Genomic DNA, 26,874 nt, shown 5'->3' with positions numbered 1-26,874 from the left:
TAATCAGACTGTTAATGGAAACAATACAGAGCAGCGCCGCCTGCTGCTATTGAGACGTATTACGTTTCGCGCACGCGCAGAGCGTACGCTCAAGTCGGCTTCGCCTCAGTGTGTTCTGAGGCATTTTTTGGACCTCGGGACCCGACTGATCAGTCCGACTGGCTTTTCTGCCGACGGACGGCCCGTCTGGCTGGTGTGTCAGGGCCTTTAGACATTTTAATGCAGAAAAGTTACATATTGTACCTTTAAATGCCTGAAGGGCAGAACAGCTTTATTCTTTTAGTTTTTAGTTATTTTTTATTAAAGCATTCAATTTTAAAATCCTAAATCCGGATATTACCCGAGTGACAGTCTGGGGTGGTGTACTATCACTCTGAACTGAAATGAGTCTGTCTAAACAGGAGGTTTCACTTTTACAGCAGCCTCAAAAAGAGTTAAAATATAGCTTTAATTAGCAGCCTGAAAAAGAGTTAAAATATAGCTTTGATTGGACATTTTTAAAGTCTTTAATTTTAAAATCCTACATTGGAATGCTCTGATATTTTTAGAGCAGCCTGAAAAAGAGTTCAAATATAGCTTTAATTGGACATGTTCAAGCCTTTAAATTTTCAAAGACTTTAAATTAAAAATCCTACATCAGAATGCGCTGATATTATCCGTGTGACCGAAAAAAAACTGCCTACCTGGGCCAGGAATCGAACCAGAGTCAGAGTCTGCAGTGTTAACCACTGAGGCACTATATCACCAAAGAGTTAATGTTAAAAAAAGTAATAGAATAGTATGTCAGAAAACACCAGTAATGCATGAAAAAGGCCAGCCCAAACTGGGAATTGAACCGGAGTCAAAGTCTGCCGTGCCTACTTATTAGAGGTGTGTCAACCACTGAGCCACTGTGTAACCAAATAATTTCTCTTGAAAACAGTATTAGCATCCTATGTCAGAAAAAGCCATTTAAAAAAAGTAATATTACAGAATGTTGAAAATAGCAGTAGTAGTAGTGGTCATAGTGACTGAAAGTGTGATGTGAGAGGCTAAAAAGAATCTACACGGTTTTCAGGTAACATTACTTTTTGACGTTCAACACCCCCACCCCAGCTGCTGAAAACAATTCTAGAGGAAACACTGTCAACCATCACAGCATCTACATAGAGAGCTATAAGTACATAGTAGATTTTTTCAGAACTTATTCAAATAAATTATTTAGGTAAAAACAATGACACTTCCACACTGTTAAGAGAATGCACAAAATCACCTTGCACACTGAGACCGCTAACACATGTCCTTAATCAATCTGAATAAGCTATCCACTTCTACTGTCCCTATACAATATTTTCTTACCAGCTGAGATGCCACCTGCCAACTGCTTGCCCTGGAGGAATGTTTGCACTATACTCTTCATCTGTGTGATGCACCACTCAGGATCTCTATTCATCTTTGTGGGATACAAACAACTTGAAAACAAAGAAGAGCTGCTGCTGGCTAACAGCGGCCTTTGGAATCGGCTTTGGCCGCGACTCTGGAAGACTTGGAGTTAAGCTTTTCTCTGAGAAAAGAACAGCACTGAAGTCATTCTTAAAAAAGGAAGATGTGTTCGGAGTTTTGCTGACTGGATACGGCAAAAGTTTAATCTATCAACTAGCTCCGCTATCTTCTTTGTTGCTCTGCTTGGTTGTAGCGTGCAGAGGGAATTTGAAAGACAACCGTTTATCCCGCCCCTCGGATTGAGCCCTGCCAATGGTGAGTGATATAATATCACACAAACTTTACAAGATCAACTTAAATAGACATGATAAAACAAATGGACAACTCATAGTTTGCAAAAGAATTATTCAAAAAATTAATACCTCATAAAATGGCGATTAATACCTTTTAATACCTTTTAATGGTTTTTAAAACCCCGCGGACACCCTGTAATAGCATAGTATGTCAAAAAAGCCATTAAAAAGTCAAATTATAATATGCAGAAAAACGTCATAAAAAAGTCATAGTATGTTGAAAAAAATTTCATGAAAAAAACCTGGGCCTGAGACTGTAGTAACTACTTGCTGGAGCAGTGCTAATCACTGAGCTACTGTGACACCAGAGAATTAACGTTGAAAACATTCATAGCGTAGTATGTCGAAAAAAGTGATAAAAAAGTCATAGAATATGTTGAAAGTGATCAAAAAGTCATAGTATAGTATGCGAAAAAAATCATATAGAATGTTAAAAAAGATCTTAGTATAGTATATAAAAAAGTCATATTATAGTATGTCAACAAAATAGATAGATAGCTATATAGATAGATAGATAGATAGATAGATAGATAGATAGATAGATAGATAGTGAAATTACTCTATTATAAGCAGCAAGTAGCAAGTTACCAAGGACATACACACATACTCACTCACACAAAAACAAAAACACAACACAAAGAAAAATAAGATGAAATAAAATAAGATAGCAAAGATTTAAAAAATGCCAGAACTACTGAAAAATATACTTAGATGAATGAACAAAAGTGATACAAAAAGTCATAGTATAGTTTGTCAAAAATAGTATTAGTATAGTATGTTGTAAAAAGTGATAAAAAATAGTAAAATAGTGAAAGTACAGTATTTCAAAAAAGTCAGTTTGGTATGTCGAAAAAAGTGATAAGCAAGTCATAGTATAGTATGTTGAAAAAAATTATAAAAAGTCATAGTATAGTTTATCGAAAAAGTCATAGTATAGTATGTCAAAAAAAAGTGATACAAAGTCATAGTATTGCATGTCAACAAATTTATCAAATCATAGTATTTTAAGTACATTAAAAAGTCATAGTATGGTATGGCGAGAAAGTCAACCTATAGCACGCCGAAAAAAGCGATAAAAAGTCATAGTATAGTATGTCGAAAAAATTGATAGAAGTCATTGTAGGCCTATAGTAGGCTATGTCAAAAAAAAAGTGATTAAAAAAAGTCAACGTGTTTCCCTTTAATCACCACATGCAGTTCACGACCCTGCGGTAGAATTAACATCTGCAACGTAGTTGATAATCTCCCAAGACCAAGGACATTTTTAAGATCGATTTTAGATCGTTTCTATTTTCATTTTAGTTACCTATGGTAGTCACCTTTCCGCGCACACACCTGCGTTATCTCACACCACCTTGGATGCAACCATTAGCTTTTAAAGCAGGGGTGTTGGTGGTTTTGTATGATTTTAAAATTTAGAATTAAGCGGATTAACGTAATATTGAATTCCTGAGTGATATGAGCCTGCTAATTTATAAAAACTATTTTTTCAAAACCTTAACGTTAGGCAAATAACCTTAACGTTAAGCAAATAAGCCTCAGTGACTAAGTTCTTACATGTTTTAAAGTAACACGGTCCCCTGCTCTATGGTTCCGTCTTTTACCGGAAGAGTCCGTGTTTACAGCTATGGTTTACAGCGCAGCTTTCGCTCCACGTTAGCATCGTTGATTCGTCAAGAAGTGAATATGAATTTATGTTGTTATGCAGTTTGATCATTTTGTAAAATTACATATTTAGTTTTACGCGGCGCCGCGTTTAACATGGTTGTTTGGAGGCGGAAGGGCAACCGACACGCATTGCAATGACGAGCTGGCTAACGTAGCGCCGAGGTTAGTCAGCTAACGTTAGACAACTAACACTAGCTAACTTCTCAAACAGCGGCGGTACATCAAGTACAGTGAAACAGGTATCAGTGTGTCAAGTTATGTAATACGCCTTTATATTTGCATGCTTACTGAATGACAACCTCGAATTGCCACATATCACGTTTGGCTTGCATGTGTTATGTACCTCTGTTTCCCCACATTGGCCCCCAGGTCCAGGAACAAGCCCGGCCATGGGTGCAGAGAGCAGCGCGTTGCGGAGCTTTACCCTGGAGGAGCCGCTTCTGACCCTGCCCTCCGGACTCACCATGTACTCGGCGAAGCTCCAGGATGGAAAACCTGCTTCCGTGTTTGTTCACAAGCGGGGCAATGAGGATAAAGTCAACAAAGCTGCCAAGGTAGTTATACCGAAGCCTCATCCTGATATAATCTCACACTGGCCGTTGCAGAAGCAAATGTGTTTCTGCTCGTTTAGGAGACGTACCACCAAATTCCCTATCATCATCATCATCATCATCATCATCATCATGACATAACAATTCTATACAACCAATATCACCAAATTATGTCTTGCATCCTTCCATTGTCCACAATGTGTACTTGAGTTAAATTGTTTTTTTGTGGCTTTGGCACTCAGGCTGCATAATCAGTTCCTACTCATGGAGCTTTCCATCAGCTGCATGACATGTACTTTTTTTTTATGGGAAATAAAGAAATACTTTTCATTTCCTGCAGCACCTGAAGACCTTGAGGCACCCATGTCTGCTGCGTTTCCTGTCCTGCTCAGTGCAGGACGGCGACATCCACTTGGTGACAGAGCGTGTACAGCCTCTGGAACTGCTGCTGGACAGCCTCTCCCCAGAGGAAATCTGCGCAGGCATCTATGACCTCCTGCAGGCACTTGTGTTTCTGCACGAGAGGGTGAGCAAAAAGAAGCATGGAGGAGTTGCATGTGGCCCATGCACAATTTTCTTAATGCTTGTGATTTATGAGGTGATGGGTAATGAATGAGAGAAAGAAAAATAAGTTGTCCAGAAGGCATCATTATGAAAAGTAACTACTGAGGTGCTGCTTCATGTATCACAGTAGTTGTAGGTTGGTGTCTGTCTGTGTTAAACAGTCGTGCATGAATTCCTAACTTGTCTTCCTCAACCACCAGGGCAAGTCAAGCCACAACAACGTCTGCATTTCATCTGTATTTGTCGGTGAAGATGGTCATTGGAAACTGGGAGGGATGGAGACTGTCTGCAAGTTCTCTGAAGCAACGCCTGAGGTAAGAGATTGTAGAATGTATCCAAGTCTGTGTGTGTCATTTATTTTGGTTCTTCCAAAAATTAAAAGTACCTATGTCAGATATTTGTAAACTATATCAGTTTTATGTTTTTATATTTAATTTTTTTCATATTCTTAGTTTCTTGCAAGCATTCAGAACGTGAGAGAGGCCAGCTGCGTTCCAACAGAAGAGCAGGTAAGTGGATTACAGGTTGCGAAGGAAAAATGGAAGAACTTCTAAAAGTCTGCTTTTTGTTCACAAGTTCTCATGAAACATGTTGTTGACAGGTTGAGGGCTTTAAAATGCTTCCGGATAAAAATGCTCACTCCCGGGACTCTTTCTCTTTTGGAATGATGGTAGAGACCCTCATCCCTCTCCTGAATGGCTACGGTGAGCAGAGTGATGGCTTTGTAATGCCTACAGCCGTGTTTTACTAATGACCTCAACCGTAATGTTGCAGCTTGTCTAATGTTATCAGTACATCCAGGTACCTCCTCATCCACTTGTTCATCCTTCTCTTTCCTCTGTTGTTTCCAGTGTCACAGGAGCTGTACGACAGTCTGCAGAAGACTCTGCAGACGGGCCTGCTGAACTCTGACCCCTTGTCTCGACCCCCACTCAGCTCCCTGCTGACTCATGACTTTTTCAGGTAAGTGTGGTTATGTTTGCTTCTGCTGTTATCAGTACTTACTGAAAATGATTTTGTTTTTAGAAACACTGCATATGTTTCTATTAATAGGAACGACTTTTTGGAAGTGAGGAATTTTCTGAAGAGCCTGACCATGAAAACGGAAGAAGAAAAGAATGAATTCTTTAAGTGAGAATATGGTCTTGATTTACAAATGTTTTTTTTTAAAGTTATATATAGACTTTTAGTTAGATATATTACTCTCAGATTTGTAGGTAGACAATTGGAAAGTTAAAATACTGTTTCTTATAATTTCCTTACTTAAATTATGTATAATTTTTACATTTAATTTTAATAATATACCCCATTTTCCCAAGGATCCCCTGAACATGCTCATTATGTGTTTTGTTTGTGTAGGTTTCTTCTAGACCGGGTCCAGAGTCTCCCTGAAGAGCTGATAGCTTCACGCCTTGTCCCCAAACTCCTCAACTCTCTTGTTTTTGCAGAACCCATGGCTGTGAAAAGTTTCCTGCCTCATCTTCTAAGGCCAAAGAAGGGTAGGATGGCATGTTATTGAACTCTTTCTGAACTCGTACTGTTACTGCTAATAATAACTCAAATTTTAATTCCCTACCAAAGACAAAGAAGCATTCTGCCAGGCATAATTGTTGTGTGAAACTGTACGTGGTGGTTGCTCATGCTCCTCTTTTTCCCCTTTTTGTATGTACGGACAGATTCCAGTGGTGGCGGTAACGATGAAGAATGCCTGCTGTCTTTGTCCCTTTACCGTAAACACGTGATTCCTCAGCTTCTCAAGCACTTCAAGATCAACGAGGAACACATACGGATCGTGTTGTTAGCTCACATCCACATCTACGCTGAGTACTTCTCCCACGATGAACTCAAAAACCAGATCCTACCTCAGGTAGAGTGCTGACACCGGAGCAGAATTTTTAACTTTGAGATCAATGATAAACACTGAGCTAAGTTTAAAGGAATAGTTCGACATTTTGGGAACTACGCTTAGAGAGGAATGTCCCTCTCATGTTAAGCATTACTTATGTTGCTAGAGCCAGGAGAAGCTTAGCTTATGTCACTACCCAATGTGAGTCGAGTGCAGATGTGAGTTGCGCATGCGTCACTTTGCGACAAGTAGCCTACAAAATGCTAACGAGAGACTTCTGTAATGTCAATACAGTAAAAATGGACCTACAACGAAGTTCGTTCACGGCTGGCTACAAGTTAGCAATCAAACACAACAAAGGCTGTCACTTGAATGCCGTTTTGAGCTAACGTTAGCAATCAAACAATCAAAAAAACGTTTTTGAAATGATTTCCATCTTCTGTTATTGTATGTAAAGAGAAAAGTTTATTATTTTATGGATTTCACAAATTTCAGTATGACACGTAAACCGTTTAACTCTGAGCATGCGCAACTCACGTCTGCACTCGACCAGAGCCGGTCTGACTCGACTAATATTGGGTATGACACCTTATGCCGTAAACCGTTTAAATCTGAGCATGCGCGACTCACATCTGCACTCGACTCACATCGGGTAGTGACAGCTTAGCATAAATACTGGAATCAGAGGGTACAGCTAGCCTGGCTTCTCTCCAAACCCGGTTCCTTCAATATCTAAAATTGGATTATGATATATAAGAATGCCCCGAACAAGAAGAATGTAACGTGTGTAACATTTAAGGGTAGACCTAAATGTCCTTATGCAATTCTCTTTGTTAGATAATTTGTTTCTTTTGTTCCTGGCTGCAGGTTTTGTTAGGAATGAGAGACACCAATGATTCCCTGGTTGCCATGACGCTGCAGAGTCTGGCGGTGTTGGTGCCCTTGTTGGGGGCTCAGGTGGTGGTTGGGGGAGAGAGGACCAAGGTCTTTAAACGCACCACACCCAACTTCACCAAGTCTACAGAGGTCACTCCTGAAAGTAAGCAACACCGACCTAATAATGACAATAACAATGCAAGCTGCTATATACAGAAATTCCAAAGCATTGTAGTACAAGTAAAACCAGTACAGGGAGGGTCAAACTGACTACAAGAGGAACCCTTGCTGCAGTATTCTGGATAAGCTAAGGTATACAGTAGTAGACTGCTTGTCGGTTAGCTGTTAAGTATCGGTTAGCAAGGGTCAGCTATCATTCAGAAAAAACTCTTAAGTTATCATCCCTATAATAAACATTTGGTCAACACTAATCTTACTTACATCTTTTCTTTAGCTTCACCTGTCCATATAGTTGGAGGCTCCCACCCTCAGATGGCCCAGCCTTCAAAAGTCTTGAATTTGTTCCCCAGACCGTCAGGGACTGAAGGCCTGGTTCTGGGTCACATGGGTAGCTTAGGAGGTAGTAGGGTGACACCAAGAAGTTACTCTCTGCCACCAAAATCAGGTATGACCACCCCACCCACACTAATATTTTTAGTTTAATTCACAGTTTGACGTTGCTGTGTCTGAATCTCAGTCTGTCTTTGTTTGACATGTTTCAGAGGTCAGTAGACAGATGTCTCTACCTTTGAATGGCTTTCATCAGGACAGTGAGATGGAGCCACTGTCATCCAGCCCAGAGCAGCCTGACAGACTTAAAGGTCCAGTGGAGGACTGGCCTGACTGGAGCGACCCTGAAGAGAGCGAGAGCAGAGATGGACAGTCAGTCCAGATCCACATTCAGGCCTCAGAGAGAGAAGGTCCAGACAGCGGCCGACTGCCACTCTCACACCCGCACTTGGAAGACGAGCCGTGGGACAACTTTGAGGACACTGAACCTACCTCAGATCTCTCCCCTACAGCTCCTTTATCAGACCCAGTTATACTCTCACCGCCCAGAGGTGACACTCCTACGCCTGTAAAGCATGATCCGGAAGCTCTGAGGCTGGGTGCCTCCAAACCCCTCAAATTGACCTCAACACTGCGACAATCCACACAGAGCAAGACCACTTCCTGCGATGGCTGGGCTCAAGAAGAGAGAGACTCGCACAACCCATTAAACCCCAAGCCCAAACCTACAGTGCCACATAAGAATGGTGGGAGAGGAGGTCTTGGGGAGGAGTTCACCATCAAGGTGAGGAAAAAGGAAGCGCCGGACCCAGAGCTGGATTTGTTTGCGGACATGGTGCCGGACATCAAACTGTCCTCTCCAGCTCTGCTGCCACTGGACGAGAGCAGTGTGAGCGATGCTGGACTGTCTAGAGCCTCTTCAGAAAACACTAAATCTCTGCAGGTTGACTCATCCATCGATACTGTAACACTCACTGCCAAGTTTGCAGTTGCCAATCTGACTGAGGTGAGTTTGTCTGGTGGTGTGTTGAGTTTTTTGTCTTACTTTTATTTTCTGGGATTTTGATTAACTCAGGTTTCTAAGGTGGAAGTAGGACAAAATAATGTGCCTCTATGCTTTTTTTTTTTTTTTTTTTTAGGCTTTCACAGCAATTTGTATAGACTAGACTGTACTATTAGAACCAGAACTGCAACAATGTAACTCCTTATCACTGGATGCATGTTTGAGTTGTGAGAAGTTTTTTTTTTCTAGAAACAAAGTAGATCCACACATTTGTTTTGATCCAGTACCCATCCTGTTGGGCACTCGGATGTGCGTGTCTTTTTTTTATCGTTTTAGAAGTTTATTTCTTCTCAGACTGTTTCAGTTAAATAGTTCTTAGAGGCCTGAAGAGATAAAACTAATGTATATAGTATTTTACAAGTACAACTATGGGATTAGAAAAAGGTCTGAAAAATAATCTACTTGTATAGTAAATGCACTATTTTTACAACCTACATTTGTGTAACCAAGCAGTTCGAAATGTGTTATGTAAAAAGGCGAACTAAATAAAGACATTAGAAATACAAATGCAGTGAAGTATAAGCCAAAAAGATGATGCTTGTAATGGGATGTACAAGTTTGTTTAATCCATGTTTAAAAACTTTATTAATGATTGCCAAGGCAATGAGGCATTAAAGATTATGTTTACATTTTTTTTTCTTTGTCTTTTTCTCTCTAAGACTGAAACAGATGGCTGGGGAGATGGAGATGACCTGAACTGGGAGGAAGAGAATGTCTGGTGATGTTTGATCCGTCTGCTTCATCTGGAGCAAAAAGACTTGACCACTGGAAAACTCAAATCCTCAGTTCAGAGACAGTCAGCTGGAGGTTAACTGCATGATGCAGTAAGATAATGATGGGCTGAGACTTTTTATAACCTATTCTGTTGGTTCCCGGACATTATCAGTCTGTTCATTAAGATGCTGGAAGGATTGGAAGCTTATAGGATGGTGCTGGACTTGGACAAATGAAGCCATGTTTAATTGTTTGCCAACTGATACTAGTCACCTCTATGAATGAAAATCCTAATCAGAGGTGAATGTCATCTTGTTTTCTGCTTCTCAACTTTTTTTGTACGTGCCAACTTCACACCTGGCATGAAAATTAAGATATACTTTTTTTGGCAAGACAACTCAAATTGTGTCAGGATTGATTTACAAAAGGCTTGCACTTTGAATGAATGTATAATAGAAATTACGTAATTTATTAGCTTTTGGTTGCTGGTGAAGTAAAGATTTTGCTGTATCAAATATGACCCTGTTTTGTTTTATATTTGTTAGATTTATATTCATGAAGTAATTGCAATTGTTCCGGACTACTGACAGCTAGTCCTTAACTTGGACTTTTATAAAACAAGCTGACAGAAAAAGCTTCTATTCTAGCCAATATCGTTACTCAATACAGGAATTTCTTAAGGCATACTTTTTATAACTAAGTTAATGCTAAATAAAAACAAAAACAGTGATTTGTATTCAAACAAGTTTAATAAACAAATCAATCATCAAATCAAAGTTTAAAATTGAAGAGATTTTTCAGCAGCAAAGGGTATACAGACTTTCACAGGCCCAGACTGTGGTTAATTAAGTTTTCTATACATGAAGTAAATAGATGTGGGGCTAGAGAAGGGCTAGGTTGTGTGTCTGGCTGTACTGATGTGGGTTATGAGGGTCTGGAGCTCCTGTAGTCTGGATTCCAGCCACTGTGGCGGTGGTTCAGTAGTGTTGGCTTCATCTTCGATGAGAGCCTGAAGGGCTTTCAAAGCACTCTCAGCTGTCTGGATGTAGCGGCTGTACTCCTCTGCACTGGTCTCCTGCCGAGCTCTCTTTGGGCATGGCTGAGAGGGAGGAAGAATTACAGGGAAATTGTACATCGACATGATTCAATTTTACATCAAACAAGGCAGAAATCTGGCTTGTACAAATGAAATTTTGACTTGCTGAGCAGAAAATGATGTACTATGTTAGTACTATGTACTAATAAGTACTTTGCTAAATAAATATACTATTTTACCGTGCTTGTGTTATGGCTAAGGAACGTTTGGACTGAGCTACTAGAAATATATCAAATGTCAGCATTGCAAACACTAAAATCTCACATATTGATACATTTATAAAAAATATATACCCAGATTGTTGGGGCTCCAACCAAAAGTCCGGTGCACATTTAAACCCCACTGGAAACCAAGGACTTTAATTACATATGATTCCCCCTCTCTATTTTTAAGTGTTTTTAGTCAACTATCAAAATATAAAAAAATAAGAAAGCCACTACCTCCTACTGGTAGATGTACACTAGGAGGTAGTGTTGTACTGGCCAGCAGCCACTCAGAGTGGCCTTGATACTAAATGTGAAGCAACAGAGTGCGTGGTCATGCATATTCATGAAGCCTGTGAATGAAGTTTTAATTTAACTTAATGACACCACGAACCTCTGAATGTGCAACAGCTTCAGCAGCCGGTTTGTTTGAAGCATTTTCTTTGTTGTTCTCCAGCCTCTCATTGTGTTGCTCAATAACTGCTGTCTCCAGCTTGAGCCTCTGTAGCCGTGACTCCACATCTTCCTGTGCATTAACAGTCTACAACAAAGCACAGACTTGTTTACATCCATATGTTTTATTTCAAGTTGATCTTCGTTGCAATATGTCGGCATCCCCTTACCTTGCTAAGATAGTTCACCACCTTCGTCTTGATATCTTCTACACCCAAGCTCAGGGAAATGACCTCTTCATGGTTTGTAATCTTAAAAACCAAAAGGACACATTAAGTGTGTGACAAGGCATAAACTGTATATACGATTATAGCTATTGAGTTGTGGCCATACCTCTGCAAACTGAGAAAAGGCCTCCAGGGCGTGCTGATGTAGCAGCCAGGATCGGTCAGCCAACAGGACTCCAAACAGGTTACTCAGCCTCGGCAGAATTTGATTCTGTGGGACAAAAAAGTTGGTATGAAAGAGAATATAAAATATAAGAATAACAGACATTACATTACATAATTTACATTGCAGACTTCAGAATCTAGCAAATTCAGAATTCAAATATATCTACAGTTTCAACTAATGATTATTATTAATTATGTTTTTTCATATATTACATTTATTTAGTTTATGAAATGTCAAAAATAATGAGAAATGCATATATGATGCAAGAAACCAAAGAGATGTTTCAACCTGCATTACTTGACAACACAAAAGTATTTACTTCATGAACACATGAGGGAGAAGCAACTAAATTGGGAAACTACAAATGATTGGTATTTTTTTTTGCAAATACCAAACAACTGGAGGGTCAAAATTTTAATTTACCTCTTCAACCCCAATCAACCCCATTACGTATGGACTCACTTGTAAGTCTTGCAGGGTCAAAGATGTTTAGAGTGACTTACAATGAGAACAGCAGTAGAATAATTGAATAAGGAGCGCAAAGAATTTAAAGGCATTTGCAATAATCTGGTCTCACTACCTGGCTGTCCGGAGGGACAAAGATCTTCCCCAAAGAGGAGAGGAACTGCAGAGCAGCCAGCAGCTGACCTGCACACTTCTGAGACACCACAGCATCCACACACAACAGAGCCTGGGTGGGACACACACATACAGACAGACAGACAGACAGACACACACACACGCGTCAAAAGAAGTGTTCTCCATTCCTCATTTGTTCAATGTTAACTGTGATAACTAACAGCATACCTGACAAATGACTTGAGATTCGAGGTCTTTCACTAAAATGGCTGATATTGACAGGAGCAGCTGCAGAGTGCACTGGAGCACAGGGTGGGTCTGCACCTTAAGTATGACAGGTTACAGGGATAATAGTCGTGTATTTGTACTACGTGTGTGCGTGTGCGTGTGCGTGCGCGTGTGTGTGTGTGTGTGTGTGTGTGTGTGTGTGTGTGTGTGTGTGTGTGTGTGTGTGTCACCTGGTCCGGACTCATTCGTAACCAGAGCTGTGTGATTATCCTTATTGCAGACAGCACACACTGTTCCTCAGGAGATGATTGCACCCGGACCACCGCTAGGAGGGATAACAGCACCATGTTCTGGAGACAGGAGGGACTACGTAAAATACAACATTTTGTGCAAATTTCCCCACCCTGCTTCCTTTTATTGTTTTCTCGGCTGGATTTTATCAGTCTGGCAAAAATTTGACTGATAGCAGCTGGACAACATGACTGTATAATACTCTGGAACACCCTGAAGCACAAGATTATTTTTTACAATTATTAAAAGGAAGGACAGGTCATTTATGTGTCAACAATAAATTAAATCAAGAACATTCCAAAGTGTCTCATTCTAAAACCAACAAGATTAACAAATGATCAGGTAACCGTCAAACCTTGTTCATGCTTACAGAGTGACAAATCATAAAAAGGCGAGGATAAATTACACAATATGATAAAAGCAATAAATGTATAATTCAGTGCAATAAGTGTTATGCTGTCAAGACTTAAAACTTCATAAAAACATCCATGTAACGTCAAAAGGAGGAGAAAGAGGGCTCACTTGCAATACTAAGTGAGAACATTTTGGCTCAAACTTTAATAAGGACTGAGTATTGGTGACCTCTCCTTTATCTGTGCCATTGGTTTTCAACAATGGGAGTTTATTTTACAATCTTAATCTTGATATCACTTGTTGTGGTCATTTGTCATCTATCCACTCTCTCAAGTGCACAAGGACAGAAATTATGCGGCAGCCTTGCCCTTGATGTTTGTACTGCCCCTTTCCTCTCCATGTATTAGATATCACAAATCACTACATTTTCCTTGTTACACTCAGAAGTAAAACGGACAGTAAATGCACATTAACACCATTTACCCTAATCTCACTAATTTGAAATAACATCTATGCAGAGTTTACATGAGTAAGTATGAGATCTTTTCCACATCCGTCACTCAAGATATTTTAGAATTGCTAGTTGTGTCTTTGCACATTTATTGGGTCTTGTTCACTTGAGCACAAAGCAGACATTAACCCACTACTCATTCATGCCAGTTGAAGATAAAAACCAACAGACCATCCTCTACAGTGACATTAACAAATAGCACTGACTGGTTAAGATTGCCCTCCAGCTACAACCCGTATCTGAGGTTGTCCTCACCACTTTGTCCACTTCTCCTAGTTTGTACCCTCCGTTCTGCCAGGCGGTCAGAGCTTTTTGAGTAAGGCCGATGATGTCCGTCTCTACACGGTGGCGGGCATCATGTGAAAGAGCTCTGAGGAGGACGTGTTGCCACACTGGAAGGTTTTCCACCTCAGAGGGTGGGAAACGCGCTACCAGCTCCATCTGGAAAGACAAAACACTTCAGATTAATGAAAAATCACCTTATATCAAGGTCATGATCTTGTACAGGTGGATGTGTTTTTTCTTTTTTATTATATGGACAAGTGTCATCCAAAACCAGAAACTATGACTCTAGACTGATAGTTGTCTGGGGGATGGTACAGATGACATATTGACATAGTAAAAGAGTAAACCTGAGTAAATATCTAAGGGAATATCTTTTGGAAGAATAGTGTTCACTTCAAGAAAAGTTCCTGAGATTTGTAGAATCTTCGCAAAGGAGCACGGAAGCTGTTCTTGTGACCCAGCACCTTACTTTGTTGATTTGTCATGTCACCTCTAGGTTTATAAAATGTAAAAACATATCTGTATGTATATAAAATATACTGCCCCGTTTACATTTTTTGTGATAAATATGCTTTTGTGTGACACAATATAAACATGAGTCTCAACGCTTCTAAATGTTTAAAAGGGGAACACCATCTAAATTATAAGTTCCAGTATGTTATTTCCATTGCTGAGGAAAGTTCAATCAATATTTGTCTGGAGCTCATCCATAGGCAATGAATATGTTTTTATTTTGTGTACCCAAATAAGCTTTATTCTATTGTAGTGCTCTCAGTTCTGAAACAGACAATGTTCCCATATACTTAGAACATTCCCCTGGGTGCTCTGTGTCATCTATAACATATTTCCCAATTCATTGTCTATGGAGCAGTTGCACACTTTATACTTGATGACATCACAAATTTGAGTTTTAACACTATTTTTTTTGGATTTGGGAGAGAGTTGTTCATGTTTACCAATATTTTTGGACTGTCTTAGACCGTAGGAATAACATGTATTAATTTTGAAAATGGGCGTTGTTCTCTTTTAAGGCTATAACAAGAGAATGCAACCTTTTAAACCCCTTTAATTCTGGAGCGTTTAAGAAACAATGTAAACAGTACACAGAATGATATTCAAAATAGACACTCGTTTTTTTGTCAGTACTGTATAACTGTTAGATATAAGTCAAATACTTGCATTACAAAGTTCACACAATTTTCAATATTTAAGTCACTCTTCCAATGATTTCGCCATCTTTCATCTTATATGGCCTTTCAGTGTTCATACATATTTGCTGAACTGTCAAATGGGATGGTATGGTAGTAAGCATGTGTACTTTGTTTTGTGTGAATTTCAATAGAAAACTAATTTTAATTTCAGTTCCCAGCGTTTCTAACCTGATGGTTCGGCGTCATGAGGAAAACCATGCGTTTGAGCAGCAGGCCCAGGTGGACCGACTTGTAACACTCAGTGGTGCAAGCTTTCACCTAGGGGAGAACAGCGAGAAGCAGAGAGGAGGTGAGGAACAGTGTGAAGGCTCGGGAGGAGTAAACTCAACAGGGCATCAGGGTAGAAGAAAGGTGGAGAACTGAAGGAGGGGGGACGTGTGGAAAAGAGTGGGATCCAGCCTGATCTGATCCGAAACTGATGATGCAATGACGTAACAGGTTATGAAAAGGTGTCCCCGAGGTCCAACAACACCAATTGTCACCTCTGTTGGGGTGCCACAGTAAACACAAAGGACCCCATACTAATAACCCTACAGAGAGCGATTAAGTGGATTTAGAGTTATTTTACAAAGTGCTCAGGAAGAGGTCACTGACATGGAGAAACATCCAAGACCGTGTAGTGACAAGATGGTGAGAGCAATGATTTCCAACAGTGGGATGAGATCCTGTAAATTATGTCTGAAAAATATAACAGGTCTACAATATGAACGTCTACTGAGCATCTTTATAATTCATGTCCACAAAATGGGTTGTAAAGTGCTATTGGCTGTTAACTCTTTTTTAAATCAAAATAAACAAGACCACAAAATGTATTCTCTCTAAACTGTATTGTGTATTTTCCTGGTCTCTACCCACCAGCTGAGCAACGAGGAGGACATGATGTAGACAGAGTTCTGCTGTCCCATACCTGGAAGCAGAGAAGACAAAATCACCAGTGGATGCAATATAGTGCAGAAATTGTATTTGTTAAAAAATGTTTACAACACTTTGGTGAAACAGGGGCTGAAAAGTTGCCTGAAATGCTGGGATACTGTAGCATACCCTGATCAAAATACAGCTGCACAGTGTACACTTTTTCTAATGCTAATGATATATAGGGGTGGGAATCTCTTGGCACCTCATGATTCGATTCCGATTCAGAGGCCAACGATTCAATTCTAAACCGATTATCGATGCAACAATTTTTTAATGTACATTTCCATGTGTGATTTTTAAAAATATACATATAAATCTGAGTTTGCTACTCAGAGTTTGCTAATCACTTCCTAGACAAAGCAGCTAGACAAAGCTTAGATTTTGACATATACAGTATTTGTCACACACAAGTTTTAATGAAATGTTTTGTGTACTGAGGTTTTTGTTTGGTAGTCATTCCATGCTTAAGCCTTAAACATGCTCGTGAAAGTCACCTTCTCTCCCAGTAATCTTCCATGTCAGAGGCTCAGTCATGTTTAAAGGTGGAGAACTGGCTTCTTAGAACATGAAGGTGTCAGATGTAATGTGATAAAGTAGATGAACAGCCTATATGTGTTTTGCCTAATTATTTTATGTATGTCTTATTAGATCATGTGTATATATACAAAAAAATGTTTTTCCTTTTGGCCATTTTTGTGTGTTTTTTTTCTGCCTAAACTCTAAGTTGTTGTCCATTATCCCATCCTCTTTCAGTCACTCTGTTTTCTGATTTGTACTTGTCTGGAGACAGTAACTTTTAAATAAAAATCAACATATTAAAAAAAAATAAAATCTTAAATAAAAACAAATAATCGATTATTAACTTAATTAATCAAATCGTTCTAGAGAGAATCGCGATGCATCTAAGAATCGATTATTTTTCCCACCCCTAATGATATATGTGAAAACACACTCTCACCGTGCTGTAAAGCACCACACATCTGTTGCCAGTAGAGCTGTCTGAGTATCAGCCTGCAGTACAGTATCAACCAAACAATGCTCCTGGAAAACAGATAAAGAAGAGGGGAAGTCAGAGAGACAGGAAAGGAGGGGGTAAATGGCAGAAAACACAGGAGACATACCACGAAATTGAACAGAAAAGGAGAAAACGAAAGTGAAAGAACTTGCACTGAATGACGGGAAATCCTGCACCCCAACCGCCAATGGCCAGAGTGGGATTAGATATCCAAAATAAACAAATTACTTTAAACTACAATCCAACAACTACTTTTTTTTATGCAGATGTCTAGTTCGTTGTTTGAGAGTTAAAAAAAGAAAAGAAAAGAAACTTAAAAAGCACATAAAAGGCCAATATTAATTTTTAACATGATCACATGTTGGCTGGTTATGTTATGCTTGAATAATACATGTTTTTTAATCAAAGTTGACAGTAACAGTAAATACAAACATATTAAAGTTGAATTCCATCAAATAATGATACAATGCAGCCTATGAATGTTAATGCATATTTGCCAGTATGGAAATACAGTATCTGTGATAAAACAATATTGGCCAATAATGCCTTGGCTTTCCACATATCAGTAGGGCTCTAATTAAAACAAACATCTTTGACCAAGAAAACATCAGTTATCATTAGTAAAGTAACTTAGATAATGTCAAACTCATGGCAAGCATCCATTTACAGATGGGTTTGAGGTCAGGTCATGACTCAGGACAAATGGATTTAAGACAAATACTGGCAAGTGTGACTGTAACCCTGTTTTGAGAAGGTCAGCCCCCACTGTTGCCAAGCACCACACCCGCAACTAAAGAAATCCTGTTTATATCAAACATTCTTGATTATTTTCAAGATGGCTTGCCAATCGGGTTCCTGTGGCCAATTAAATTTCAGCAGATTCAGCCAAATAAGTGTGCTACATGACTACTACTACTTTACAAAGAAAGATGCACAACATTCTTTCCAGAGGTTTGAGGATAAAACCCAATGGCAGGACATAAGAGGCCTGAAGATAAAAGTGAAAAAGAAAGAATGTCTGGTTTCACATTTAGTTTAGGTTTGCTTTCTATTTCACTCCCCAACTCCCATCCTCTTTTGTCAAACTCAATTTGCATCCCTGTTTTCTACCACTTAAAAAATGGGCAAATGCTTGGTTTTTGTGTCCAGTGTGATGGGAAATGGGTAGAGACGATGCCTGAACCAAAACATTCACAATGGAAGATAGTCAACATTATCACCAAAACAGTGTCAAATCTCTTCTACTGATGCTGCTTCTGATACAGTGTATGTGGTTACATGTTTAGACCTCACCAGCACGTGGAAGTACACCGGGGGGAGTGCAGCCACACTGGCACAGAGTTGCACACAGATGTGGTTGTGTAGAGTGACCTGGACCTGGGCCTGACCCTTCATCATCACCCCTGGAAACAGCACAGGTACCTGACGCTCAGTGTAGCATCGCCTGAAACTAGTGAACATGGCCTGGTAGAGAGGAAGCCTGGAGACAGAGGGGGTGGACATACTCTTCATGTCTCATTTAGATACATGCATATTCAATATTTAACTCTACAAGTCCTTAAAGTCCTAAATCACACTCTATGATGCTTATTTTCAAAGCTATAGTGTCCTTGGGTTCCATTACTGCTAAATATGATACCAATATCATTATGTAAACAAAGCAAAGGTTGAATGATTATAATTATTCTTAAATATTTCCCACACTCAATATTCCAGCTGTGCAGTGTGTTCTATCTCGCCTTATCTATATACAGCAGGTGTTATATAATAATTATTTTAATACTTACTCGGAATGCATTCTAAAATAAATCTGAATAAAAATCATATGTTATCAGTTACGTTGGAGCTAAAATGGATTAAATGGATACAATTGTGAATAAAGTTGTTTGAGTCATCAATAATCCATCCATCATTAACCAATATCATGCCAGCCAGTTCTAGAGTTAACTGCTATTCTCTGCAGCCAAATATTTCAACAACAACAAAACTCAGTTGATGACAGCAAACTCCCTATTCATTACCTGGGTGTTTCCTCTGAGAACTTGCTGCCAGTGTACCAAAGCTGCAGCACCTCTTCTGGTTGGGAGGGGAGCTGACCCAGGACGCTCACCAGCAAAAGACTCTGAGGAAGCTCATGTTCAGGAGTTAACCCTGAAGACAAACAAGGCAACGGACAGTATTGGATTGTATGTTGCATGTTTTGTGGCATAAGTCAGCTCCAAGAAACATGATGACAACCTTCCTTTAAAGGGTAACTACTGTTTTTTTTCAACCTGGACCCTATTTTCCTATGTTTTTGTGTGTAAGTGACTGATAGAAACAACAATCTTTAAGCGTGAGCGCTGTAACCAGCAGCCACAGACCTGGCTGCAATGTAACCCTATTTTGCAAATGTGCATTGTCAATTTGGTCCACTGAGGGTGCTTTATTTGCCACTGAAAGGCTTAGGTTATTATTCTAAGTGCCTGACAACATTATGGATAAGGATCCCTACAGAGATAGGCATTTTTAAAACCACTTTAAGACCTTTTTGTTTAACCAGAAACAGCTCTGAGGTCCCTAGCTAAACCCACCAAAAAAAAAAACAAAAAAAAAACATAGCGTGTATAGAGCCAACATATTTTCACATGTAAATTGGTAAACTATGTTTTTATTTTAGGGCTGTCAAAATAACACATTAATTAATAAAAAAAAATAACGCAGGTTAATCCATTCCATATTGAACTTTGACCCAGAGCCGTTCTAGCCACCATTCGACTGTAAAATGAAGGAGGGAGACGAGAATGCGCTGCCTGGATCATTGATTGGAACATTTACTTATAAAAATCTTCTTCCTGAATAGGGTTGGGTACTGAAATCCGGTGCTAATACGGCACAGGTGCCTTCCCGACCTGTATCTACCAGACCGAATAGCAACGCAGATTTCATGGATGTTTTTATGTTTTAAAAAAGGATCTTACTCTTTAACAGAAAGGTTGATTGGCTTAGAAATCCTTTCCATAATGTTGTCAGACACTTAGAATATTAATCTGAGCCTGTCAATGGCAAGCACTTTTGTGAAGGTAAATACAAGCTGGAAAATTGCACTATTAACTTACATTGTAGCTTGTTTCACCGCTGCCACCTGCAGCAATCTTGCTTAATACTGGACCAATGTTAAAGATAGTTGTTCCCATCAGACACTTAGACACAAAAACAGGTTGAAAAAAACGGTAGTTCCTCTTTAAGTAAGAACATACAACATTTTCCAGCAGCTTTTCGCAACAATTTCCTAAATATAGAAATTGTCAGAGATGGGAGTTGTCCGCAGATAAAACGTTTTGGAAGCAAACGATTGGAAAGTCAGCAAGGATGTTAGCTGAAGGCCGCTCAAGTTGTCTATACATTGTATTAGTGATGCGCTGATGCATCATACTGGACTGGTATCAGCAAAGATGCTGATCTAATTCACCAAACTAGACAGAAATAGTGGAATTGACTAATTAGTTTATCCAAAAGGAAAGTGAACCTTATACACACATTACTCTTAATGTGCCAAAAAGCTTTCATCTGTAGGACCTGGACAAATGTTACATTGTCACCCTAACAGTAGGTAAAATGGATATAAAGCAGTTATTGAAATAGGACATGGACACCATTGTCTCACAGAGCTGAAGCTCATCACAGATGATAAAAAAGAAAAGAATTATGGATGGTGGTGAAACACCTCCAGCAACAGTTTAGAAAATAAAACAAAAAAACAGGTAGAATAGCCTTAACTAACATTGCCCTATTTGTTAAGTTTGCAAAATTGAGGTTTTTTTTTTTCCAAAGCCACAATTTGATTCATGTCCACCGCCACAAGTCAAACTTCTATTATTTTCAGTTACAATTACAATGAACATGTAATACAATATTTATTGTATAACACTGCCAAAATAGTGCACATTACTAGAACATGAACTATATGGCATTAGAATGCGGAATTTGCACCCGCTCATCACAGAAAAGTATATAAAACAATGTCTCCACTGCAAAGGGAGCTTTAAAACTTACGGAGGTCCTGCTGGAGGACAACTTCAGCGAAGGGCCTTAAAGGCAACAGATGGAGCACGAGGGCATCCATGGGAACCAGAGCTGCTGCATTCAGCTCCTCGGATAGAGTCGAGGGCAGTGTTGGAGCACACAAGCTGGGAGGGATCTTACTGAAAGACGAGAATGTACGTTACCGTGCTACTCATAATTGTCAACTGAAAGGTTAAACTGTAGTCTGAATCTGCTACTTAAAGCCACACATACCTGATGATCTGGAGGTAGAGTTGATGAAAGCAGTAACAATACTTTGTCAGAAAAAATTTAAATTCCTGTAGAAAAGATAAGGAATGATGTAAGATCAGCAGCTTTGTATTATGAAGAGAGAATGAAATAAGTAACAGACATAGAGATGGTGTATTGTTTTTATAAAGTCGAAAGGAAGTCAAGAAGATCCTGATTTTAGTACCTTTATGTAATGAACCAAAGTGTTGGCAAAAAATCTACACATCTTTGCAGTTTTCTGGAAGAGCTTGTATTCTGGACTTTGTGTTGCCTCCTTCAAAAGGACAAAAGAGCATCAATGCAAAAAGGTGACAAAGATCAAGTCTACTTTAATAAACCCAAGTGCCACTTTTTTGAAAACAAAGGGGTATAACAGAGGAAAAACCCACGCATAAATATCCACCATTGTGGTGAATCTAGTTCAAATGAGGAATGTAGTGTACTTTGGCCACTACATTCATATTTTTCATATTGAGCTTACACTATTTCTCAAGTGAACAAAAATAACAGTTAAAGACAAATAAGTTCATACTCTTAAAACTCCAACACAAAATGTTTTCAAATATTAAAGAAAACAAAACTTCATACTCATTTAATAGACCTGCATCTGTGAAACTGTAAAAAGCTGCTAAAAAGCTATAATTAATCTTTTTTGTAATCCTTTTTTTTGCTACTACCAATCAGAACTTCCTTACCTGCAGACCAGCATGTTTAATCTGTTCAGCCAGCTCCACACAGTTGTGGAAGGAGGCCAACAGATTGTCACACAGGCTGTTGCTGATGTCACCGTGATGTAGATGTTCCTCCACCAATGACTGGTATTTCAGACTCTGTCTGAACAGAAGTAACCAAAATTAACTATTAAATCCATCCAACTCTTATACCAAAGTGATGCATGTAGTAACACAACATAGGTGTCAACATGATTGTCTGCTGTACTGACTTGATGAGGAATTTCCATGTGTTTGCATGCAGTGCTATGTCCAGGTTGGAGATAATAGAGCAGATATCCAGCAGGCTGTGAATCACTGAGGAAGATTTAAATACAATAACCAAAAATAACATTGAATGTATACAGGTACAACTGTAGGGCTTAATAACAAAAGGTGTGGCAGTGGAAAACCGACAATGCATACACAAACACACACAAACGCACACCTGTTACAATGTCAGAGACCTCTTCCTCTGAGGCACTGCTGTCCAGGGAGATCCTGTCCAGCAGCTCCAACAAACCCTTCTGCAGGGAGTAGGCCTCCTTGAAGAGTCCCTGCAGCAGGTCGGCCACCAGTGACAGACGGCCACAGTAAACCACCTCACTCTCCTTAAGACAACATGCAGTTATGCTTAAACTCATTGTTTTCATTTTTATAGATTTTCATACAAACAAAATAAATAAAAAATTATCTTAAGAAGAAGATTGATTTAAATGCATTTGGGACTGAATTTTATGTTCCCATGCATCCCTAAGTGGTTGTGTTTCCTGCTACATAAAGACCAGTTAGTGAGGAGGAAGTACAAATGAGCTGCTAAGCCCCTCTAGGTATGTTTGTGCTACAGGTGGTATTGTTTATTTTTGAATTCAGTGTTGCCTGAACTTTGGAATTACTAATAAATGTTTTAAATCCAATTTTAACCATTCTAAAATAGTCAAAAGAAACAGTTATAAATTCCCCAATGTTTGTTTTAAATAAAAACTGAAATGATCCCTATGTATAAACTAATATTGCACCACATGAGGTTAGATCTGAATAATTATTTTAGTCCAACAACTCATGTTATTAATCACAAATTGTAAACCATTAATTTTACTTAACGCATCTCCTGTACATAACAACATAGTTATCTTATATATCTTTATAATTCATTCTGATTAATAATGGCATTATTATTGTATTAACAATATTGTTACAAATACAAAGCATTAAGCCATAATTATAGCAATTATGGCACAGCATTATTAAAGTTGCATAAAAACATGCAATGCAGATTGGGAGTGACCTCTGCATACAGTTAAAATGTCAGCCAGCGGTGAACTAAACAGACCAACCTTGCAGTGCTGAAAGGTTTCCCTCAGGACTTTCAGGATACAAGTTGGTAACGAGCGGAAAGCATCCAAGTCAGGGGCTTCCTCAAATGAGCCAATGTGACGCACACAAGTGGATAGTGCATCGATAATCTGCATCATTGCCTGAAATAGACACGAGGGAGGATCTTATTAAAATATTGGTAAGGAGTGAAGTGACAACTATGTTTTTCAGAAAATATATCTCATACATATCATAAACTTGTAAGGTACTAATTGTACCATTTTGAAATGAACAGCATTTACATGTAACAACTAAGTCAGCAATTATAATAGTACCTGCAGAATGTTCCTTAGTAAGGAACACAGTTCAGTGTTTTGACTGGACAGCCCTCCAACTTGGTCCAAGATTTCTTTCATCATGCTGTCAAACATCGTCACCGCCTGCAGACATTTGTGACAGATAAGGACAGAGACAGTCACACAGACAAATCAATACACTTTAAGGGAAGATGTATATGTACCAGTTATTCACAAGACAACTATAGTTCTATCAAAAATTCCCACAAACACAAGAAATCGTTCATAAGGCACAGATTTAGTGTAACTAATTCTGCAGAAAAAAAACTCACTGTCTGAAATAGTTAATAATAATAACAACAACAACAACAACAACAACAATACTTAAGAAGAAGAAGAAGAATAGTTTTAAAATGATCATCCTCTTCAGACATCGGAAATGACTTAAGATGTAACATGTTATATTAGGTGTTTAAATAACTAAATATTGTGCTGTTCTTTAACAGCCTTCAGTTTAGATAAAATGTAATTTAAGGATGTTTACCATGACCTCCATACACTCTGTGCTATTTAACAAATGCTAGTAACGGTATTCACATAATAGGTCCTGAAGACAATATGCATTCACCATGTTGTTTACCTTTGGTAAGATCTTGGAGAAGCACTCATCTTCTAGCTCAGACAAACCAATATGAGGGAGGAACATGTCTGTAATGATCTTCAGTATACCTGTAGGGATGTTGTTTTTAGGACAGTTCATAATTAGATCACAAATAGTACTCAAGGCACAAAGTTAGCAGTTTGTAATTATAAATTGTGCAACAAACTTACGTATATGATCATCCCAACTCTCAGAGTTATTATGCAAAGAGTGCAAATAGTCAAGGAAAATAACAGCATTACAGCAAATTCATTTCCAATGTATAAACCTGACAAATACATCATAATCGCAATAGTGAGAAAAAAAGATGGATGAGCATGAGCAAAATGCAAACTTGTGCCCAGCTTCACCCAGAAAATACCAAACTAAATGTTAACCAAACATTATCATATTGGGAGGGCTTTTTCCCCATGATAATGCATAAGAACAGGCACACTGCCTCCACCTCATTAAAAAGGTAAATTCAATAGAAATGTATATTAAACAACTATAGACCTAATCGCAAATATTGTATTTTCCCCCATGCTGTTCCAATCTTTCGTGCATTTCAAAACTTTACAAGACCAGGATATCACTGAACTCTTCTTATAGAAAACACTCGTCTGATGCCATGAATCATGATATCACAATAATCAACTGAGTTACGTTTAAGAGGATATAGTCAGTTTTGGCAGGACCGTCTTGAGCTTCTGGCGACAGGTTTCCTGACTCCATTGCACCACCTCGTCCAGGAGAGAAGTGTTGGTCTGGGACATGATGACAGCAGTCACCGGGGGAGCCAGGACAACTGACAACAAAACGTTTTAGAACAATGTCACCGAGTGAGTCACTCTAAGTGGCTTAATTTAGCACAATAACTTTATCAGTATTTTCGTCCCAAAGCTGATGTTTTCAGACTAGTTCTGTAGTTGTTTGTACTGAAGACAACTGAGGCCAACGTTAGCTTGTGTGTTTTCTGCGGTATGTTTTGCTAACGGTATTTAACGTTAGCCTGGTAACGTTAGTGTTAATTTGGATAGGTAGATATAGCTTTTTCTTACCAGAAACGACACTGTATGTTCTGTTCAGAAGCGTACAATCAGCGTTTGTTTCTTACAACGGCACCATTGTATATTTGTTAACGACTATAATGTAGCTAGATACAGCAGCCAGAAAGCAGCCAAAAAGTTGATTGTGGGACAGAAACACCGCGCGCCGCTGTTTGAATCGGATGTGACGTGGTGAGCAAAGCTACTCATCCGCCCTCACTCTGATTGGTTGAAATAACGCAATGACTGCAAAGCGTTGTAAATAATCGTCACTATATGAGGCTGTGAAATATAAAAAATATATATTCTGTATTACTGTAAGTGAAGCCTCAAATGCCTACTAATACTGTATTGTATATCTGTAAATAATATATAATGATTCCAAAGAAAAAAAAAAGAAATCCCGTACACACTTATCACTTATGCATTGATTATTTAAAAAAAGAGCCAAAGTTTTGGTTAAGGACCTTTCACAGGCTACATAAACTTAGCACAAAAAGTAAGGAAATTTGTGTTTGGTAGATTATTTCTCTGTGGTAACAATGCTTTTTGGCAATAAATCGTATACCGTTGGAAAGCCTGTTTAGTTCCCTTTCAAATGGTGCCCCATTTGTAAGGAACATGCATTTGTGGGATGAGCAGCAGCGCTGGGTATGTGGGTTGCGCCCATGAAAAATTTGCCAAATCTTCTCTGCTATTGCCAAACAGGTTATTTTGCTGTTGCTATTGACACTTGTTTTGAGCTTCTGGTACCCCCAGGTGCTGCCAATTAGAGAAGAGATTCTGCAACCAGTGGCAATCCCATATCTCCACAGTCTGGGACCGAACTCTATCCTCCAAGATGACAACGCTCGCCCCCACAGGGCGGGGTTTATCAGAGACTACCTCCAGAATGTGGGAGTGGAGAGGATGGAATGGCCTGCCAGCAGTCCTGACCTCAATCCCACTGAACACTTGTGGGATCAGCTTGGGCGTGTTGTTCGTGCCAGAGTGACCAACACAACCACATTGGCTGACTTGCGACAAATGCTGGTTGAAGAATGGGATGCCATCCCACAGAAGTGTGTGACCAGGCTGGTGACCAGCATGAGGAGGAGGTGCCAGGCTGTTGTGGCTGTGTATGGTTCTTCCACACGCTACTGACCGTGCGTTCATGGACATCGGAAAAACGTTTTTCCGAGTGAAAATGTCATCATTCACATCCCTTCCTGTCGGAATCAGAGGTGGGAAACTCGGGCCAGATTTTGCTAACCGAGTTTCCCAGTTGGTGACGCGTTGTTGACAACTGACGTTTGATGTAGGCGACTTTGGTTCACTGAACATATTTCAATGACAATAAACTGTTTAATGTGGACAAATGCCTCTGCTGAGAAACATACACAGACATAACATGTTTCAAATTATTCATAAATAGGCCTATGTATAAAAAAAAAACAACACATTATCCGTGTCCTTTCCTGTTCGT

The 26,874-nt window shown here is 39.2% G+C and overlaps 2 protein-coding genes across 6 annotated transcripts; one reads left to right on the top strand and one right to left on the bottom strand.

Annotated features, from left to right (window-relative positions):
* Window positions 1-3,366: 3,366 nt before the first annotated feature.
* Window positions 3,367-10,841, top strand: scyl3 (SCY1-like, kinase-like 3). Of its 4 annotated transcripts, XM_036008707.1 has the most exons (15): window positions 3,368-3,682; window positions 3,813-3,997; window positions 4,335-4,520; window positions 4,759-4,872; window positions 5,011-5,067; window positions 5,160-5,262; window positions 5,410-5,521; window positions 5,612-5,689; window positions 5,918-6,057; window positions 6,235-6,425; window positions 7,272-7,443; window positions 7,735-7,829; window positions 7,896-7,905; window positions 8,003-8,796; window positions 9,513-10,841. In XM_036008707.1, exons 2-15 carry the CDS (start codon window positions 3,833-3,835, stop codon window positions 9,573-9,575), a joined length of 2,280 nt encoding a protein of 759 aa, XP_035864600.1. In that variant the 5' UTR covers window positions 3,368-3,682; window positions 3,813-3,832; the 3' UTR covers window positions 9,576-10,841. The 4 variants fall into 4 exon arrangements, with proteins under 4 accessions (XP_031174095.1, XP_035864600.1, XP_031174094.1 ...); XM_031318235.2 differs by having other exon boundaries at window positions 3,367-3,682; window positions 3,819-3,997; window positions 7,735-7,905; window positions 9,513-9,575; XM_031318234.2 differs by having other exon boundaries at window positions 3,369-3,682; window positions 7,735-7,905.
* On the bottom strand, window positions 10,302-25,601 carry c2h1orf112 (chromosome 2 C1orf112 homolog). 2 transcript variants are annotated; one of them, XM_031318233.2, is made up of 25 exons: window positions 25,422-25,600; window positions 25,041-25,168; window positions 24,552-24,591; window positions 24,361-24,449; window positions 23,760-23,864; window positions 23,445-23,585; window positions 22,556-22,718; window positions 22,341-22,425; window positions 22,093-22,231; window positions 21,582-21,671; window positions 21,380-21,444; window positions 21,137-21,285; window positions 19,123-19,252; window positions 18,395-18,581; window positions 17,045-17,127; window positions 16,027-16,078; window positions 15,340-15,429; window positions 13,931-14,116; window positions 12,750-12,869; window positions 12,520-12,615; window positions 12,293-12,403; window positions 11,653-11,757; window positions 11,490-11,570; window positions 11,261-11,407; window positions 10,302-10,666 (listed from the first exon to the last, which is right to left on the bottom strand). In XM_031318233.2, the coding sequence occupies exons 2-25, from the start codon at window positions 25,134-25,136 to the stop codon at window positions 10,460-10,462; spliced, it is 2,757 nt and encodes a 918-aa protein (XP_031174093.1). In that variant the 5' UTR covers window positions 25,137-25,168; window positions 25,422-25,600; the 3' UTR covers window positions 10,302-10,459. The 2 variants fall into 2 exon arrangements, with proteins under 2 accessions (XP_031174093.1, XP_035864594.1); XM_036008701.1 differs by having other exon boundaries at window positions 10,460-10,666; window positions 25,041-25,175; window positions 25,422-25,601.
* Window positions 25,602-26,874: the final 1,273 nt, after the last annotated feature.

The sequence above is a fragment of the Sander lucioperca genome, chromosome 2 (assembly GCF_008315115.2).
Source record: "Sander lucioperca isolate FBNREF2018 chromosome 2, SLUC_FBN_1.2, whole genome shotgun sequence".
Classification (NCBI taxonomy): domain Eukaryota; kingdom Metazoa; phylum Chordata; class Actinopteri; order Perciformes; family Percidae; genus Sander; species Sander lucioperca.
Note: the sequence above shows the minus strand (reverse complement) of the source record. Positions and strands in the feature narration are given on the sequence as shown.

Coding starts and splice junctions, on each gene's coding strand:
- c2h1orf112 (XM_036008701.1), bottom strand. CDS start 25,136: ATGTCCCAGACCAACACTTCTCTCCTGGACGAGGTGGTGCAATGGAGT. Junction 24,450..24,551: donor GAGTTGGGATGATCATATAC/GTAAGTTTGTTG, acceptor ACATCCCTACAG/GTATACTGAAGATCATTACA. Junction 12,870..13,930: donor TAGGAGAAGTGGACAAAGTG/GTGAGGACAACC, acceptor TCCTGTCTCCAG/AACATGGTGCTGTTATCCCT.
- scyl3 (XM_031318234.2), top strand. CDS start 3,833: ATGGGTGCAGAGAGCAGCGCGTTGCGGAGCTTTACCCTGGAGGAGCCG. Junction 3,998..4,334: donor AAGTCAACAAAGCTGCCAAG/GTAGTTATACCG, acceptor CATTTCCTGCAG/CACCTGAAGACCTTGAGGCA. Junction 6,426..7,271: donor AAAACCAGATCCTACCTCAG/GTAGAGTGCTGA, acceptor TCCTGGCTGCAG/GTTTTGTTAGGAATGAGAGA.